The 14,840-nt window shown below is 40.8% G+C and overlaps 1 protein-coding gene across 3 annotated transcripts in view; it reads right to left on the reverse strand.

The window, feature by feature from the left end:
* Positions 1-2,350: 2,350 nt before the first annotated feature.
* Positions 2,351-14,840, reverse strand: part of TAF1B (TATA-box binding protein associated factor, RNA polymerase I subunit B) — a 64,959-nt gene continuing 52,469 nt past the window's right edge. The window contains exons 13-15 of one of the 3 annotated variants that reach the window (XM_060169211.1): positions 14,695-14,765; positions 13,922-14,144; positions 2,351-2,854 (exon numbers count right to left, since the gene is read on the reverse strand). In XM_060169211.1, coding sequence (XP_060025194.1) covers positions 2,836-2,854; positions 13,922-14,144; positions 14,695-14,765 — 313 coding nt within the window. In that variant the 3' untranslated portion in view covers positions 2,351-2,835. Of the gene's footprint in view, positions 2,855-8,317; positions 9,086-13,126; positions 13,433-13,921; positions 14,145-14,694; positions 14,766-14,840 lie in introns of those variants that run through there. The other 2 variants (XM_060169210.1, XM_060169208.1) reach the window with 2 other exon arrangements.

Genomic DNA, 14,840 nt, shown 5'->3' on the forward strand with positions numbered 1-14,840 from the left:
CTCATCAAATTTTAGTACAAGAGATATTAATCTCACAGGTAGGAAACAGGGAAAGGGACTGTCACTTGCCCAAGGTTGACATTTCATGAACTCGGTTTTTATGTGTAGATACACTCACTTTTGTGTATCTTTTCTACACCATGAGACTATCAATTCCAGTATCTGGAATTTTGAATTACATCTGTTGGTGGTAATTAGAGAAAGGAAGATTTAGAGATTGAAAAAAGGAGAAGGGAAAAATCAGGAGAACTTTGAGACAAGCATCAAGAGAGAAGAAGTAGAGGGCTTCCCTGGTGGCGCAGTGGTTGACAGTCCGCCTGCCGATGCAGGGGACACGGGTTCGTGCCCCGGTCCGGGAAGATCCCACATGCCACGGAGCGGCTGGGCCCGTGAGCCATGGCCACTGAGCCTGCGCGTCCAGAGCCTGTGCTCTACGACGGGAGAGGCCACAACAGTGAGAGGCCAGCGTACCGCAAAAAAAAAAAAAAGAGAAAGAAGAAGTAGAAATCAGGATTGCTTTCCATGAGGGGAAAGGGACTGGTGTGTGTTTGGTCTGAAATTATCGTGGGCATCACTATGGCTGTATTACTTGGGAGCTGGGAGACAGTTGAGCATTACTTACGTAGGTATCCTTCAATCCTTTTAATAAAAGTGCCTCAAAGCATCACAAAACTCCATGGGGCTCTACCCTGGGGTCATTGTGGGGATCAGCAGATGAGGACAGCAGCTCTGAGAAAAGAAATCAGAGGCTCTAACAAGTAGATGGAGGACCAGGCAAAGCACAAAACGTGCTTTTTAGTATACATATGATCCTTAGTAAAGCAAAACCGATGTACCGGCGTCTCACTGGAAATGTGTAGAAGAGAAATCCTGCAAAGTTTCTAATGAGCTATGGTGGTAAGTGGAAATTAATTGTATAAACCTCATTATCACCAATTAGATGTGTAAGATCTCCTAAATGTGCTGCTTCTACGACATGTGACATATATCATTTTATCTTTGTGAACTCTATTTTTCATATACGGTCTCAGGTGTCTTAACCTCAAAATCTCCCACCCAGCCCCAGGTGTATAGGTACATACTCAACTCACTGTCTGGCAACCAAATTGCTCCGTCTGGAGACCAAGGCATGTTAGCACGAATGTTGTAAATGCCCTAATGAGACGTGTGCTCCATGCATTGGGAAGGATGGATCCTGCCTGGGAGCTGAGGTGGGGAAAGTGGAGGAGATGGCATTTGAGCAGGGTCATCAAGGAGGAATAAAGGTTCTCCTGAGACAAGGAAGGACACTCCTGACAGAGAATACAGCACGAGAAAGGTGCCGAGCGCGAGTGTTCAGAAGCCCCTTGCCCGAGATGGAGGGAGAAGGCGCAGGGCGTGAGACAGGGAAAGTCGTGTGGGAGCCACGTTGTAATGGACCCCAGGCCAGCCCATCGGGTTGCAGGCGGCAGGGAGCCATCAAAGGGTTTTGAGCCTCAAAGTGCTATTAGCTCTAGTTTTGGAAAATAACTGGCAGAGGAATGAGAAATGTTTGGAAAGGTGAGAGGTTTTGCAACCTACCCGTGGGGAGGAGATGAGGGCCTGAGGTGGGCGGTAACTGTGTCGACGGAAGATTGGACACTAGCCAGAGAGAAACTCGGTGGTGGAACTACTAGGGCTGAGTGACGGATGAGACGTTGGCGGTGACAGGTAGCGAGGGCTGGCGACATATAGCTTGGGTGGTTAGCCAACGGCGCTGTGATTGAGACCTGAGCACAAAGGACAAACAGGCTTGGGGAGGAGGCTTGGAGGAGGGGTTTGGTGAGGATACACCCTCCTCACATATGCTAATGTTTTCTTCTTTGGAGTAGCATTGCGGTTCCTTAGATTCCAAACTGACATCACCAGGGGCTGAGGTCTTCCAGACATAGCTCTGTAAGTTGGTAAAGCCCACGGATTCTGGAGCTAGGCTACCTGGGATCAGAATGTCTCAATGTCCTTATTTGTAAAATAATACAGCACCACATCATCCGAGATGACGCAAGGATTAAAAGAGGCGATTTGGGTCAAGTGCTTAGGACGGTGCCTGGCACATTCTGAGTACTATATAGTTAGTGGATGAGGCCACAGGTAGACCGTGGGCAAAAGTTATGTCCATTTCCTTCCCGCTTCTGTCTTAAAAGTACTTCAGTTTGATTCCAAACCAACATTTGGAAGGCAGACAACTACGTTCATTCATTAAGTAGTGATCATTGCACTGTGGTAACTGATAAGAAAGTAGGAAGCTTTTTGTAATTTTCCTTTTTTTATCATCGTTACTTTCATCAAAGGCATTTATTAAACAAATACTGGATGTAGGGCTCTATATGGAGCCATGAGAAATGGCCCCCAGTCTCCAACTTCCTGCCTAGTTAGGACAACAGGACACAGGCTGAATCAGGCTATACTAAATGCCAAAAACAGGAGGCGCTGTGGGTGCAGAGGAACTGAAAGAACGGAGCTCCCTTTGATGCCTTTTCAGACAGAGTGGGGACTGAAGTAGGCTGGGGTCGGGGAGGTGGAGGCAGGTGGTGGGGGGTAGTCCCTATCCTCTGCGCCTGGGGATGGGCGGTGGGGTGCCAGGGGATAAAATGCAGACTCTGAAGCCAATCCACCCACTCTGATCCTCAGGCAGTGGTGAGAAGGGGGCAGGCAGGGGAGCCCCGTCTGATCAAGACGCAGATCCCTGGGCTGCACTTTGAGAAAGACATTGTGGCTAGATGGGCGTGGCGAGGGGCTGGCCCTGCCTGAGGGCCCCAGCAGGCTGACTGCTTAGGGTGCCAGGGACCCCAAGCAGAGACCTTCCCAGGGAGACTTTTATTTCTGGTGTGAATTTCTAAGAAGAGAAAGGCGAAAGTCAGTAAACATGTTTTATAACATTTTCTTATCCTCTAACATGGTAAAGAACACATTTTTGCGACTTTAACTTTGGGAGTTTTAAAATTCAGAGACCATTTTTTTCATTTTAGGTAATGTTTAACTTAATCACTTAATCTGAATTAACGTGGACAACAGTGGTGACAAAAGATAATTACATTTAAGTGGTATTCTAACTTAAAAATTCCTTTGGGAATATCTGTGTGAGTCACCCTGTTCAACTCAGATATCCATAAAGCATGTACCTTACATGTTTTATGGATATTTGATATTTGATAATTTTCCAGAAGGAACTCATTGTTGCAGAGGGCAAAAGGCCAAGTCAGCTGAAATAGCAGGTTCTTAATTTATAGTCAATAAAGGACTCTTTTGTAAGTTCTTCTCAAGTCGTAGTGTATTATCAGGTAAGTCCAGCACTACAATCACTTTATGCTTAAATACTTCACAAGGGAACATACACTAAGGGCTTCTTGAAAACATTTTGTGAGACAATACTGTGTGAATTTAATCGGCTTTCAAGAATGCAAAGGCATTTTAAATTTTAAAAAGTCACCGGCTAAATACTCAAGATAAAAATACACACTTTTAAACACTTTTAGCTATCTGCAATATTTAATAGCTCAACAGAATTTTATAGCCACCATACTTTGGAAATTCTATTCAAGGTTTTCCTTGAGACTCGGAAGTAATGCTTCTTCTTTCCTTCTAAGCAGTATAGCTTTCTGTGTCAACATGCGGTGGAATTAGTACTTCTTTTTTTTTCCCCCCCTAGGTGGCTTTGTGCCAATGGAGGGAGGAAAAATCCCAAAGAGGTAACAAAGGACTATAGACACTCTGCAGGTCAGTGTTCGGCCTCCTTCCTTTGGGCTATAGAAGTACCACTTCTGAGTGGCAGTGACAGGTCTGCTGCTTCCCGGCCAGAGGGAAATGCTACCCTTCAGGTGAGATAAGGCTCCTCGCCCTGTGAACAATCATTATGTTCCCATAACAATGTTGATTGATCCCATGCAAGAGAAGCCAAACCTGGCAGGTAGGAGACACTCCCATTCCTTTTAAGTCCAACACAGAATCTCACGCTGCCTAAAGAAACCTGCATTTTTTTAAGGATTAAAACACAAAAAACCCCAAACCAACAGAACTACGTTCAACATGTATGAGCTATTCCTGTAGACTAATGAACTGTTTGGGACAATGTTCTATATTCTCGTGGGAAAAGACGCTCATTGTATTTTCACCGGATTTAAATTTTTAAAGAAAAATTTTAACACATTTAAAGTTTTTGCTTTAATCTACTGTGATGAGACCTTTAATTGCTGTAGCTGTAGATGGATAGATTTATCTAAATACATCAAGTGAGAAAACGTGTAAAATGTTCAATAAGTATAGGTGCTTAATGAGTGCGTTTCACAGCTGTGCTTTCCGAGATGTTTTGATGATCTAAGACAACTAAAAATACGAAATTTAACTCAATTTCAGCACATGCATGCTATCTTTGCATGGCCATGAGCTTAGACTGATCACTGAGAGACATAAAACAATTTGAAGACTTTTTTCCCAGAAGTATCTGCTGTATTCTATTTTCACCCCCTAGAAGTATCTGATTTCATACTATTACAATGGTTATTGGATCCGAGACCATGTGAAATCCTACTTGGTTCTACTTCCCTTTAGGGTGGTCCCCTAAATTGTAAAATTATGTTCACTGCAGTGGTAAGCAATTTAACTAAAAAAAAACAAAACTAAATGAGATTTATTCATAAAAGAGATTCCATCCAAAGGAACAAGTATCACAAGTCACTCTAATGGCAAGATAATCTATTAGTTCCCCTGAAAGGGGAATCAATTTGAAAAGATTTGATTCCCGCTTCTGGCAGGGGCAGCCTGCCCAGGAATCCAGTTCCTCCACGCCCGCGCCTTCCAGGGGTGTAGGTCTCTTCCCCGTCAATGCTCCTTGTGGGCTCTGTTTGCACATCCATTATGGCACTTTGCCTGCTTCTGCCTTATTTCATAATCATGTTCTTTTGCAGTTTAGAAATAGCTGAGGCAAGTATTTAGGCAGAGGAGGCCTGAGGAGACCACCTACAGGGTGCCCTGTGCCAACACGGGTGGGGTGATGGCAGCACAGAAGGAATGGCTGCCCAGCCTACTAAGGTGCCCTGAGAGTGGAAAGGACCCAGAAGTAGCTCCCAGCGAGGATATGGAAGGCGGCTGTTGGAGCTGAGTGGAGCTGAGTGCCCCTGCCTGTAGACGGCCCTGAGGCCAGTGGTTCTCACACTCTAATACGAAATTTAACTCAATTTCTGCACATGCATGCTATCTTTGCATGGCCATGAGCTTAGCCCTCCCGGTGTATGAGAATCACCTGGAGGGCTTGTTAGCAAATTCAACTCTTTACTCAGCTGAAGTACCATAGCACTTCAAATCATGGTGCTGATTCCATAAAATTCATATTCAAATAATTTTCCAGTTCAGATCTTTGGAAAGCAATGTTTTAAGTTATAGAAAGACATGCTTCTCATATACTCCCCCCAGTCCCGCCCCTGAGCAGAGTGTTGTCGCTTGTTTCAATAGTTCGTCTCTTTTTATAGCTAAGTATTCCCTTGTATGGATGTACACCGCATCCATTCGCCTGTCGATGGCCATTTGGATTGTTTACCTTTTTTTGTGATCTCAAATAAAGTTGCTAAGAAGTACAAGTCTTTGTGTGGAAACTGCTTTTATTTTTCCTGGGTAGACACCTAGTAGTGGAATGGCTGGATCATACAGTAGATATATTTTTCACTTTTCAGAAACTACCAACCTGTTTTCTAAAATGGTTGTACCATTTTACATTCCCGTCAGCAGTTGGGAGCACCAGTTGCTCCCAATCCTTGCCAACACTTACTATGGGCAGTCTTCTAAAATTTAAGCCATTCCACTGGGTGTGTAGTGGTAACTCCTTCTGGTTTTAACTTACTTTTTCCTAATAACCAATGATGCTGAGCACCTTTCAAGGGCTTATTCGTTCTCTGTGTATTTTCTTTGGTGAAGTGTCGGCTCAAATCTTCTGCCCATTTTTAATTGGGTTGTTTGCTTTCTTATTATTGAATTGTAAGAATTATTTATACAGATACGAGCCCTTTGTCAGGGCTTGTTTTTGCAAACTTTTTTTGCAAATATTTTCCCCCAGCCAGTGGTTTAAATTTTCATTTTCATAAGTGTCCTTTGAAGAGCAAAGCTTTCTCAAAAAGAGATAGATAACCTGAATAACCCTATAGATATTAAACAAACTGAATTTATAGTTGAAAACCTTCCCACAAAGAAAACTTTCCCAATCCAGACCCAGATGGGCTTCACTTCACTATCTGCTAACAAGTTCCATACACTTAAAAATATTGAGACAGATTGCTCAAAGGTATAAAAAGTTTTCAGCACCCACAAACTGAAAAAAAATAAGGTTTTGCATGCATTTCAACCTTATGAGTTACATTTAAGCCTAATAAAGAAGTGTTACTTCTCTGAGTGAGTGTGCTCACATCTAAAAACTATTCAACCACAGGAAAAGCTTATCCACCTACTGCCTGAAAGGGAAGAGGGGGATTACTGCAACAGTAATAGCATGCATTGAGCACCTCCTATATAAGAGGAAGAACCCAACACAAATGCTTCTGGAAAACAAACAAGAAGAGAAGGGGATGCTTCATAACTCATAACTCAACTCTGTGATTATAGCATTACTCTGATACCAAAACTGGACAAAGAAATCACAAGAAAAGAAAGCTACAGAACAACATTCCTTATGAACATGGATGCAAAATTTCTTAACAAAATTTCAGCAAATTAAATTCAACAGTACTTTAAAAGGATAATAGATCATGACTAAGTGGGGTTTATCCTAGGAATCTAAGGTTGGTTTAACATTTGTAACTCAGTGTAAACTACCATATTAACTGGCTAAAAAAGAAAAACCTGCATCTCATAGATGCAGGAAAAGCATTTGAAAAAAAAATCAACATCAATTCCTGACCAAAACCTCTCAGCAAACTAAGGTAGATGGGAACTTGCTCAACTTCATAAAGAGCATCTATGAAAACCTTTTCTCTCTATACTAACTCCCTAGGAGATCCCATCTAGTCTCACCGTTTTAAAATATTACTTATATGCTGATGATTCCTACATTTAAGAACTGCAGCTGATCCTTTTGACATAGGTTGGATCACATCTTTCTTTTGCTCAAAAATGTCCAATGGCTTCCTGTGACACACTTGGGACAAAAGCCAAAGCCCTTATCATGGCCTTGAAGGCAACCTCTTCCAAGCCATCTGTTATCTCCCTCCCCTTCAACCCCCAAACTCCAGCTGACCCAAACGATTTGCTATTCCCTGAATCCATCAAGTGTACTCCTGCCTCAGAGCCTTTGCGTGTTTCCTCTGCCTGGAATGATCTTCCTCTGGATGGCTATAGGGCTTGCTCCCTTGATTGTACTTCATCCAGGTTGGTCTCGGCTCAAATGTCACCTCCCCAGAGGGTCCTCCTTCAATTACTTTTTACAAAATGGCCCACCTGATCACTTACCCTTTACTTTTTCTTCATTGCACTTCATTACCCCAAATATTATTTATTTGTAGACTATTTGTCCCTGCCCAATTAGAATAGATGATCTTTAAAGGCCCTGTTCAGTCCTGTACCTCCAGGGTCTGGCATGTGCCTGGAACATAGAGAAGTTGCTCAGTAAGTGTTTATTGCATCAATAAATGAACTATGAATCAGAATGCCTCATTTTCCAATATCCTCACCAGGTATTATAAACCTTTATAATCTTTGCCAATCTAATATGTGGGAAATAATATCTCCATAATTTGTATTTAATATGAGTGAGGTTGAGTATCCTATCATGTTTTTTAGCTTGGCCTTTGTTGCTGTTGTTGTTTTTTTTTTGGCGGTACACGGGCCTCTCACTGCTGTGGCCTCTCCCGTTGCGGAGCACAGGCTCCGGACGCACAGGCTCAGCAGCCATGGCTCACGGGCCCAGCTGCTCTGCGGCACGCGGGATCCTCCCAGACCGGGGCACGAACCCGTATACCCTGCATTGGCAGGCGGACTCTCAACTACTGCGCCACCAGGGAAGCCCTGTTGTTGTTTTTTTTTTCAGAAAGCTATCTTTTCATATCCCTTGTTCGGCTTATCTTTTTCCTATTGCTTTGCAAGTGGCATTGATACATTAAAGGAATTATTCCTTTGTCCATCATATACTACAAATATATTTTCCCAGTTTGTCATTTGCCTTTGCCTTTGTAGTCACATTATCAATCTTTTCCTTTTGGTTTCTGGTTTTGAGACATCTTAGAAAGTCCTTCCCCAATCCAAGATCATCATAGCATTCACACTTGTTTTCTTCTAATACTTTATATATGTATATATAAAGGATTATAATGTTTAGATCTTTGATCCATCTGGGATTTATTCTGGGATATAAAGAGTTAAGGAAGTGATCTAGTTTAAAAAGAAAATTTAGCTTTAAAATACAATGAATACAAACTCCTGGATACCATTTATACAACATTATTATTTTAACAATGAGAACATTCATAATTTAAAAAATAAATCCAAACAAATTTCACCTGTTTTCTTTTTTTTTTTTTTTTTCCAGTATGTGGGCCTCTCACTGTTGTGGCCTCTCCCGTTGTGGAGCACAGGCTCCGGACGCGCAGGCTCAGCGGCCATGGCTCACGGGCCCAGCCGCTCCGCGGCATGTGGGATCTTCCCGGACCGGGACATGAACCCGTGTCCCCTGCATCGGCAGGCGGACTCTCAACCACTGTGCCACCAGGGAAGCCCACCTGTTTTCTAATATACATTTTAATAAGTGGTTTGATACATATATTTGTATGTATGTACATGCTTGCAACAAAATTCTATTTTTCACCATTCTCTGTAATATATTACAATTTGACATTACTGTCACTATTAAAATATTTTCCCCAGAAAGTTTCCATTTCATTTTTCTCAACATTTTCTTGCTTTCCTGGATCTTGAAGATTTCTTTTTTGTTGTACTGTATTTTGCTTTAAAAAGTCTCTTTTCTATTAAGCTCACTTCTTCATGGAGAAGGGAAGTCTTTATTCTTAGCAAGAAGGAGAAGAGATTTAGTATAAACTGATAACTCAGAGAGAAATTTGATTCTTCGTAGGTTGTCACATGCTTACAATAGCTAGAAGGGGAAGAAAAAGGAAGACACTACATTTAAAGGTCTTTTAGAAACGTATGCATCCATCCCTTGAACATCCCCCAAATAACTTAAAAAATATATATGGTTAGGCTTAAAATAGTACTCTGAGCTGGAAGAAAACAGAACAATCTGGAAGGAATCCTAAATTTTATAAAGGAAAAAGATTTCAGCACTGTCCCTGGCCACCATGCCATGGGACACAGGTGGTACAGAGCCAGGTCTCATGACTTCTTCCACTCCAGGTGGGCCCCCTTCCTCTTACCATGGTCAAGACAAACAAAAGCAGACAGGGAGAGATTCTGGACATATTTTAAAACAAACAAAAGAAAAAAAAAATAATCCCCAACTCCCATCCAAAATAAGACACCAGGCTTAATAATGTATGTTGCAATTCTGTATGTATTATAGAAAGAAGAGTTTACAAAGCCATTTTGCTTATTTTAAAGTAGTAGAACCTGAATCTGATCAAATCTCTCACTACCATAAAATCTCTAAAACACTAATTAAAACTGCTAACTCTATTAATCTCTAACTATATCAAGGTATAAGCAGGGGGACAGGAGAACACCTTAAGTGGTATCATGGGCTGTAATCAGTAAAATCTAGACTATGGGAAATTGTACAGGACACATGACCTGGATTACTCAATAAGTAAACTGCAAGGGGGAAAAAAAAGAGATAAAGGGGGAATTTATGAATTAAAGCACTTAAGGGATATCTCTACCACCTGCAGTGTATGGACTTTACTTGGATTCTGAGTTATTTAAAAAATTACGTGGGCTTCCCTGGTGGCGCAGTGGTTGAGAGTCCGCCTGCCGATGCAGGGGACACGGGTTTGTGCCCCGGTCTGGGAAGATCCCACATGCCGCGGAGCAGCTGGGCCCGTGAGCCATGGTCGCTGAGCCTGCGCGTCCAGAGCCTGTGCTCCGCAACGGGAGAGGCCACAACAGTGAGAGGCCCGCGTACCGCAAAAAAAAAATAAAAAAAATAAAAAAAATAAAAAATTACGTGACAATCAGGAAAATCTAGACATTGGCTGCTTGTTTGACAAGATTAAGGAATTACTATTAGTTTTTTTTTATGTCTGATTAATGGTACCATGGTTTTATTTAAGAAAATTACAATGTATGGGATTTTCTTCCACATAATCTAGGAGCAGAGGGGTGAGGGAGTTGGGGCATGGGGGAAGCAAGTCTAGCCATGTAGACAACTGCTGAAGTGGGGTGGCTACGAGTACAGGAGCGTTCATGATATCGTGCTCTCTGCTTTTGAGTGCAATTGAAATTTTCCATAATAAAAAGTTTTAAAAAACAAGTGAACAGTACACAGAGGATATAAATGTATAGATATTATGATTTATATAACACATATGGCCCTAAATTCCTGAAGGAATGTTTCTATTTGCACCACAAAGTTTGTCACCCATCAGTTGTGACTATGGGTAACTACTCTTGGTTCTTTCATCTGTAAAACAGGAAAAAATAACAGTACCACCTCATAGGATGGAAAAGAGGATTGCATGAGAATATATATGAAGCACTTAACCAATGGTTGGCACACAGTAAGGGCTCAAAATTGTTCACTTTCCCTACATTCCTTTAAAATTGATTTTTAAATTTTCACCTAAAATCTTAAGCCTATTTTAATAATACACAAAAAAGCTAATACCCTACTATGTTCACTAGTAGGAAATTGAAAAGCCTCAACTGTTCGTGCATTGACTGGTTTAATGGAAAAATCAAATGTAAGTCATTGATGGTGCCCTCTTGCTTTTCTTCTTTTCTAACTTTTAATTTTAGCTATATTAAGAGATTCTTTCAGACAAAATATTACCAACAAAAAGGGTAAAAATATTGTTCTCTTGCCTAGGGACCATAAGGAAAACTCTATTTTTACAACAGAAAGCTAAGAAAAGGTATACGAAGTATCTGCTACAGTAAGACTTTTTATTTCTAAGTTGAATCAATAACAATATCTTTTAAGGATTACATTCCTTATCATAAACTCAGAAAGTTTAAATTTTCCTAAAGTTTTAAGTGATAAAACCAAATATAATATATAATCATTTAAATTCATCAAGATTGTTGGCTCTGCCTCAGAGAAGAAGGATAAACACCTTCGAGTATCTGAAGTGCTCTTGCGGCCTCTCTCTGCTTAGTTCTCAAGGCCTGAGTGTTCTCAAAATTATTTTATAGTACAATGTCTGTCTCTTCTGAACCCGCAAAAATGAGTCCTTCTGTGTAACAAAATTCTCCATGTAGCTGAAGATCTGCTCTCTTAAGCATCAAAACATTTCATTGTGACCATTTTGGATGGAAATCTTTTAAAACTCAGTTATACATTACTTGGGTATTATTAAGCAAAGCATATTCAGCATATTTGTTAAAGCCTTTACAATTATATTGTGACAACCTGTCCACTTTTATTGTGGAAATATTAGAAAATACAGGTAGAGAGGATGCACACAATTTGGGGACACGTTCTGTGTTAAAGCTGAGACAATGGTCTGGTTTATTTAGTTCTGTGGAGCTATTGTGTGTCATGAATGAACTTCAGACCACTGTAATTTGAGTTCTTTTGTCTGCTTCTGCTTCTGATGCTGGTTCCTCTATTGTTTGTCAAATGAATATCATTTATATTTGTTGTCAAGATGCTTATCAGCAGACACCTCTCAGTCTCCTGCCTACTCTGTTTCTTTTGATGATGAGGAATTTGGAAATCAGACAACTCAGCCTGACAGAAACACACCTCCAGGCAGAGTGAGCAGGCTCGAGTGAGCTTTCTGAGAAAAGTGTATAAGCTTTAGTCATGGACTCAGTGACCTTTTGATAGGTTAGCTGAACCCTTTTTTGCTTACTCTGTGGTTCTAGGCTATGGTCTAAATAGGCAAGTGGTTCGATGGATGATTTTGGTGCATAAAATCATGGGATCATAAAATTATTCGTCTACATGGTTTGGTGTTTAGCCTCGTAATTCCTGCAGAGAAAAATATCTTGGTTGTTTCATCTCCGACTATACCAAGGTCTATTTATTTGTAACTAACTATCTTTTATTACAGTATTAAACCCATGAGGAACATCCAAAAGTGCACTGATCGTGCGACGTGAAAAGTGTAGGGTACAGGTTCCCCTCTAACTTCCCCAGGCTGACTCTGCAGACACAACAGCACCAGCACGCCACGTCCTAACAGGCCCGGTCCTGTGTGTGGGCCCCTCACGGGACAGGGCTACAGCCTTTTCTCCTCTTCTCGAGGAAAACTTAAACCTTTTTTTTAACATCTTTATTGGAGTATAATTGCTTTACAATGGTGTGTTAGTTTCTGCTTTATAACAAAGTGAATCAGTTATAAAAAAGCCATTGCACTGACTGCTCAAAGGCCTGTATCACCCCAGATGCGGAGCTGACTGAAGGTTGGGATTCTGGCCTTTCGTGGTTGCTGTTAAGACAGTTATATTCCTTAACCATTCTAGACTCGGCTAAAGTTTTTTTTTTTTTTTTTTTTTTTGGCTAAAGTTTTTTTGAGCAGTAAATTTTAATACAGATACTTCCTTTTAGTATCTTCTACTGTATTTTCTACATTTTATTTATCTTGATCGATACTCAACTCAGGAAGTTAAACTCTTCAACAGAAAATTAGTTTTGTTTAAAAAAATGATCATAGTTATCATTTATCTAGTATTTACTATGTGACAGATACCATACATCTCATTTAATTCTCATGAAAACCCTATGAGGCAGCTTCTATTTTCCATTCATTCATTCAACAAATACTTGGTGAGCACCTACTATGTGCTACACACTGTCCTAGTCTCTGAGATTTTTCATTAAATAAGACAGAGTCCCTGCACTCAAGGACCTGACATTCTAGTGTATGTATAATAATATAAATAAATATATAATATGTAATAAATATATAACAATATGTTATATATATAATAATATAATACATTCAATACTGACAAAAGCTATAAGCAAAAAAGATAGGCAGGGAAGTTAGAGAGTGATGAAGTGTGTGTGGGTGTGAGGGCAGAGCTGTGATATTTTAGACAGGATGGCTAAGAAAGGCCTCTCCGAGGAAGTGAAATTTGAACAAGAACCTGAAGGAAGTGAGCCTCTGCAGACACACGGCGGAAGAGCATTCCAGGCTGAAGGTATGACACATGCCAAGGCCTGCGCAGGGAGTGTGGCTGGCAAGCTCCAGGAGCGGCCAGGAGGCCGGTGTGAACCTGTGCGGTGAGCGTGGCACGCGGAGGAGCGGGAGGGCAGAGAGGAGCGGGGCTGGCGGCCCCACAGGCTCTCCTGACTTTACTCAGAAGGAGATGGGAGCTGCTAGAGGTTTTGAGAAGGGGAGGAAGGTCAGTACCATACCCTGTGTGTTTAAGGGCTGGGATATGAACAGCTGGATTCATGAGCACGTCCTCTTAACTATGGGAATGTGCCTTACAGACAATTCCTATGTCAATATGGGAATGAGATTAGTATAAAAATATAAGGTTACAATCAGAAAAGTCTTTATAATCTAAAACTTCTTCCAGCTTTATTGAGATATTACTGACATACAACGTATGTGACTTTAAGGAGTCTGACATGATGGTTTGACACGTGTATATTGTGAAATGATTATCACCGTGAGGTTAGTCAACACGCCCATCCCTTAAACAGCACTCAGTGTGTAATTCTGAGTGTCTTGATTCTAAGTTCACCACCTTCTAATTCCAACAAATAACCTATCTGGCTCTTACTACAGCCAACTCCTTCAGGCCAAACTAGAAGTTTCATCATGTTTTTTATCCTGTCATTTCTAAGAGCATCACATACCTTTTACAGAATTTCTGAGTACTCAGCCAATAGAGGGAATTCTTGGTCATCAGTGACTGGCCTTTCTGCTTCAGGACTCCCTGGAGGCTATGCCCATGGAAACAAGTTCTATCACTGCCCTCTTCGGTCCAGCTGAACTGAAAACTTGAAGGGCTTTGTTTTTCAACAGTTGGTGTTGAACCAACCAGTGTGCTAAATTGTTTTTGTAGACTCACGACCATTTCTGGAAATGAAGGAAAAAAGAAAAGGAATAAAATAAAAACTAACGTTAAATCACGAATAAAGTCTGTAGTTTACTTGATAGTAATGTACCAATGTTAGTTTCTTAGTTTTGACAAATGCACCATGGTGATATAAGAGCATAACACTAGGGGAAACTGACAGTGGATGAGGATGTCAAGGAACTACTTAAAAAGGCTTTAAAAAGGTGAATTTTATGTTACGTACATTTTATCACAATTAAAAAAAAAAGAATGAACAAAACAACCTAAAGGCAGTTCTCCAGATAAAGAGTTCTGAAAGTCATAGATATATGGCATTTTAGATTTTGGTGGAAACTTAAGTTCTGTTTTGAATAATGCAATGTTCCTGAAATAAATAGATAAGATTCCTATGGACATTTCTTGCAGAGGATGATGTCTCTTTGGATGTGCATTGGAACACTTCCTAAAGAAGTGAAGAAAGTACATACGCATATACTTTTCAAGTTAAGATACTTAGCTTTTCTACAACTGTATTGTTACTTGGCATTAACAAGAGGAAATGCAGCTCACCCCTTCTTTTATATACCACTGATCTGTCAATCGCTGAGTGGTAGAGTGGCTTTTCACTTTTCCACAGATACCTGTACAAGGTAGAAAAACATTTGGAGCAGGATGGAGAATAAATGGACCTCAACACATTTCAGAGAAGTTTCTCT

This window comes from Lagenorhynchus albirostris, chromosome 13 (assembly GCF_949774975.1).
Source record: "Lagenorhynchus albirostris chromosome 13, mLagAlb1.1, whole genome shotgun sequence".
Classification (NCBI taxonomy): Eukaryota; Metazoa; Chordata; class Mammalia; order Artiodactyla; family Delphinidae; genus Lagenorhynchus; species Lagenorhynchus albirostris.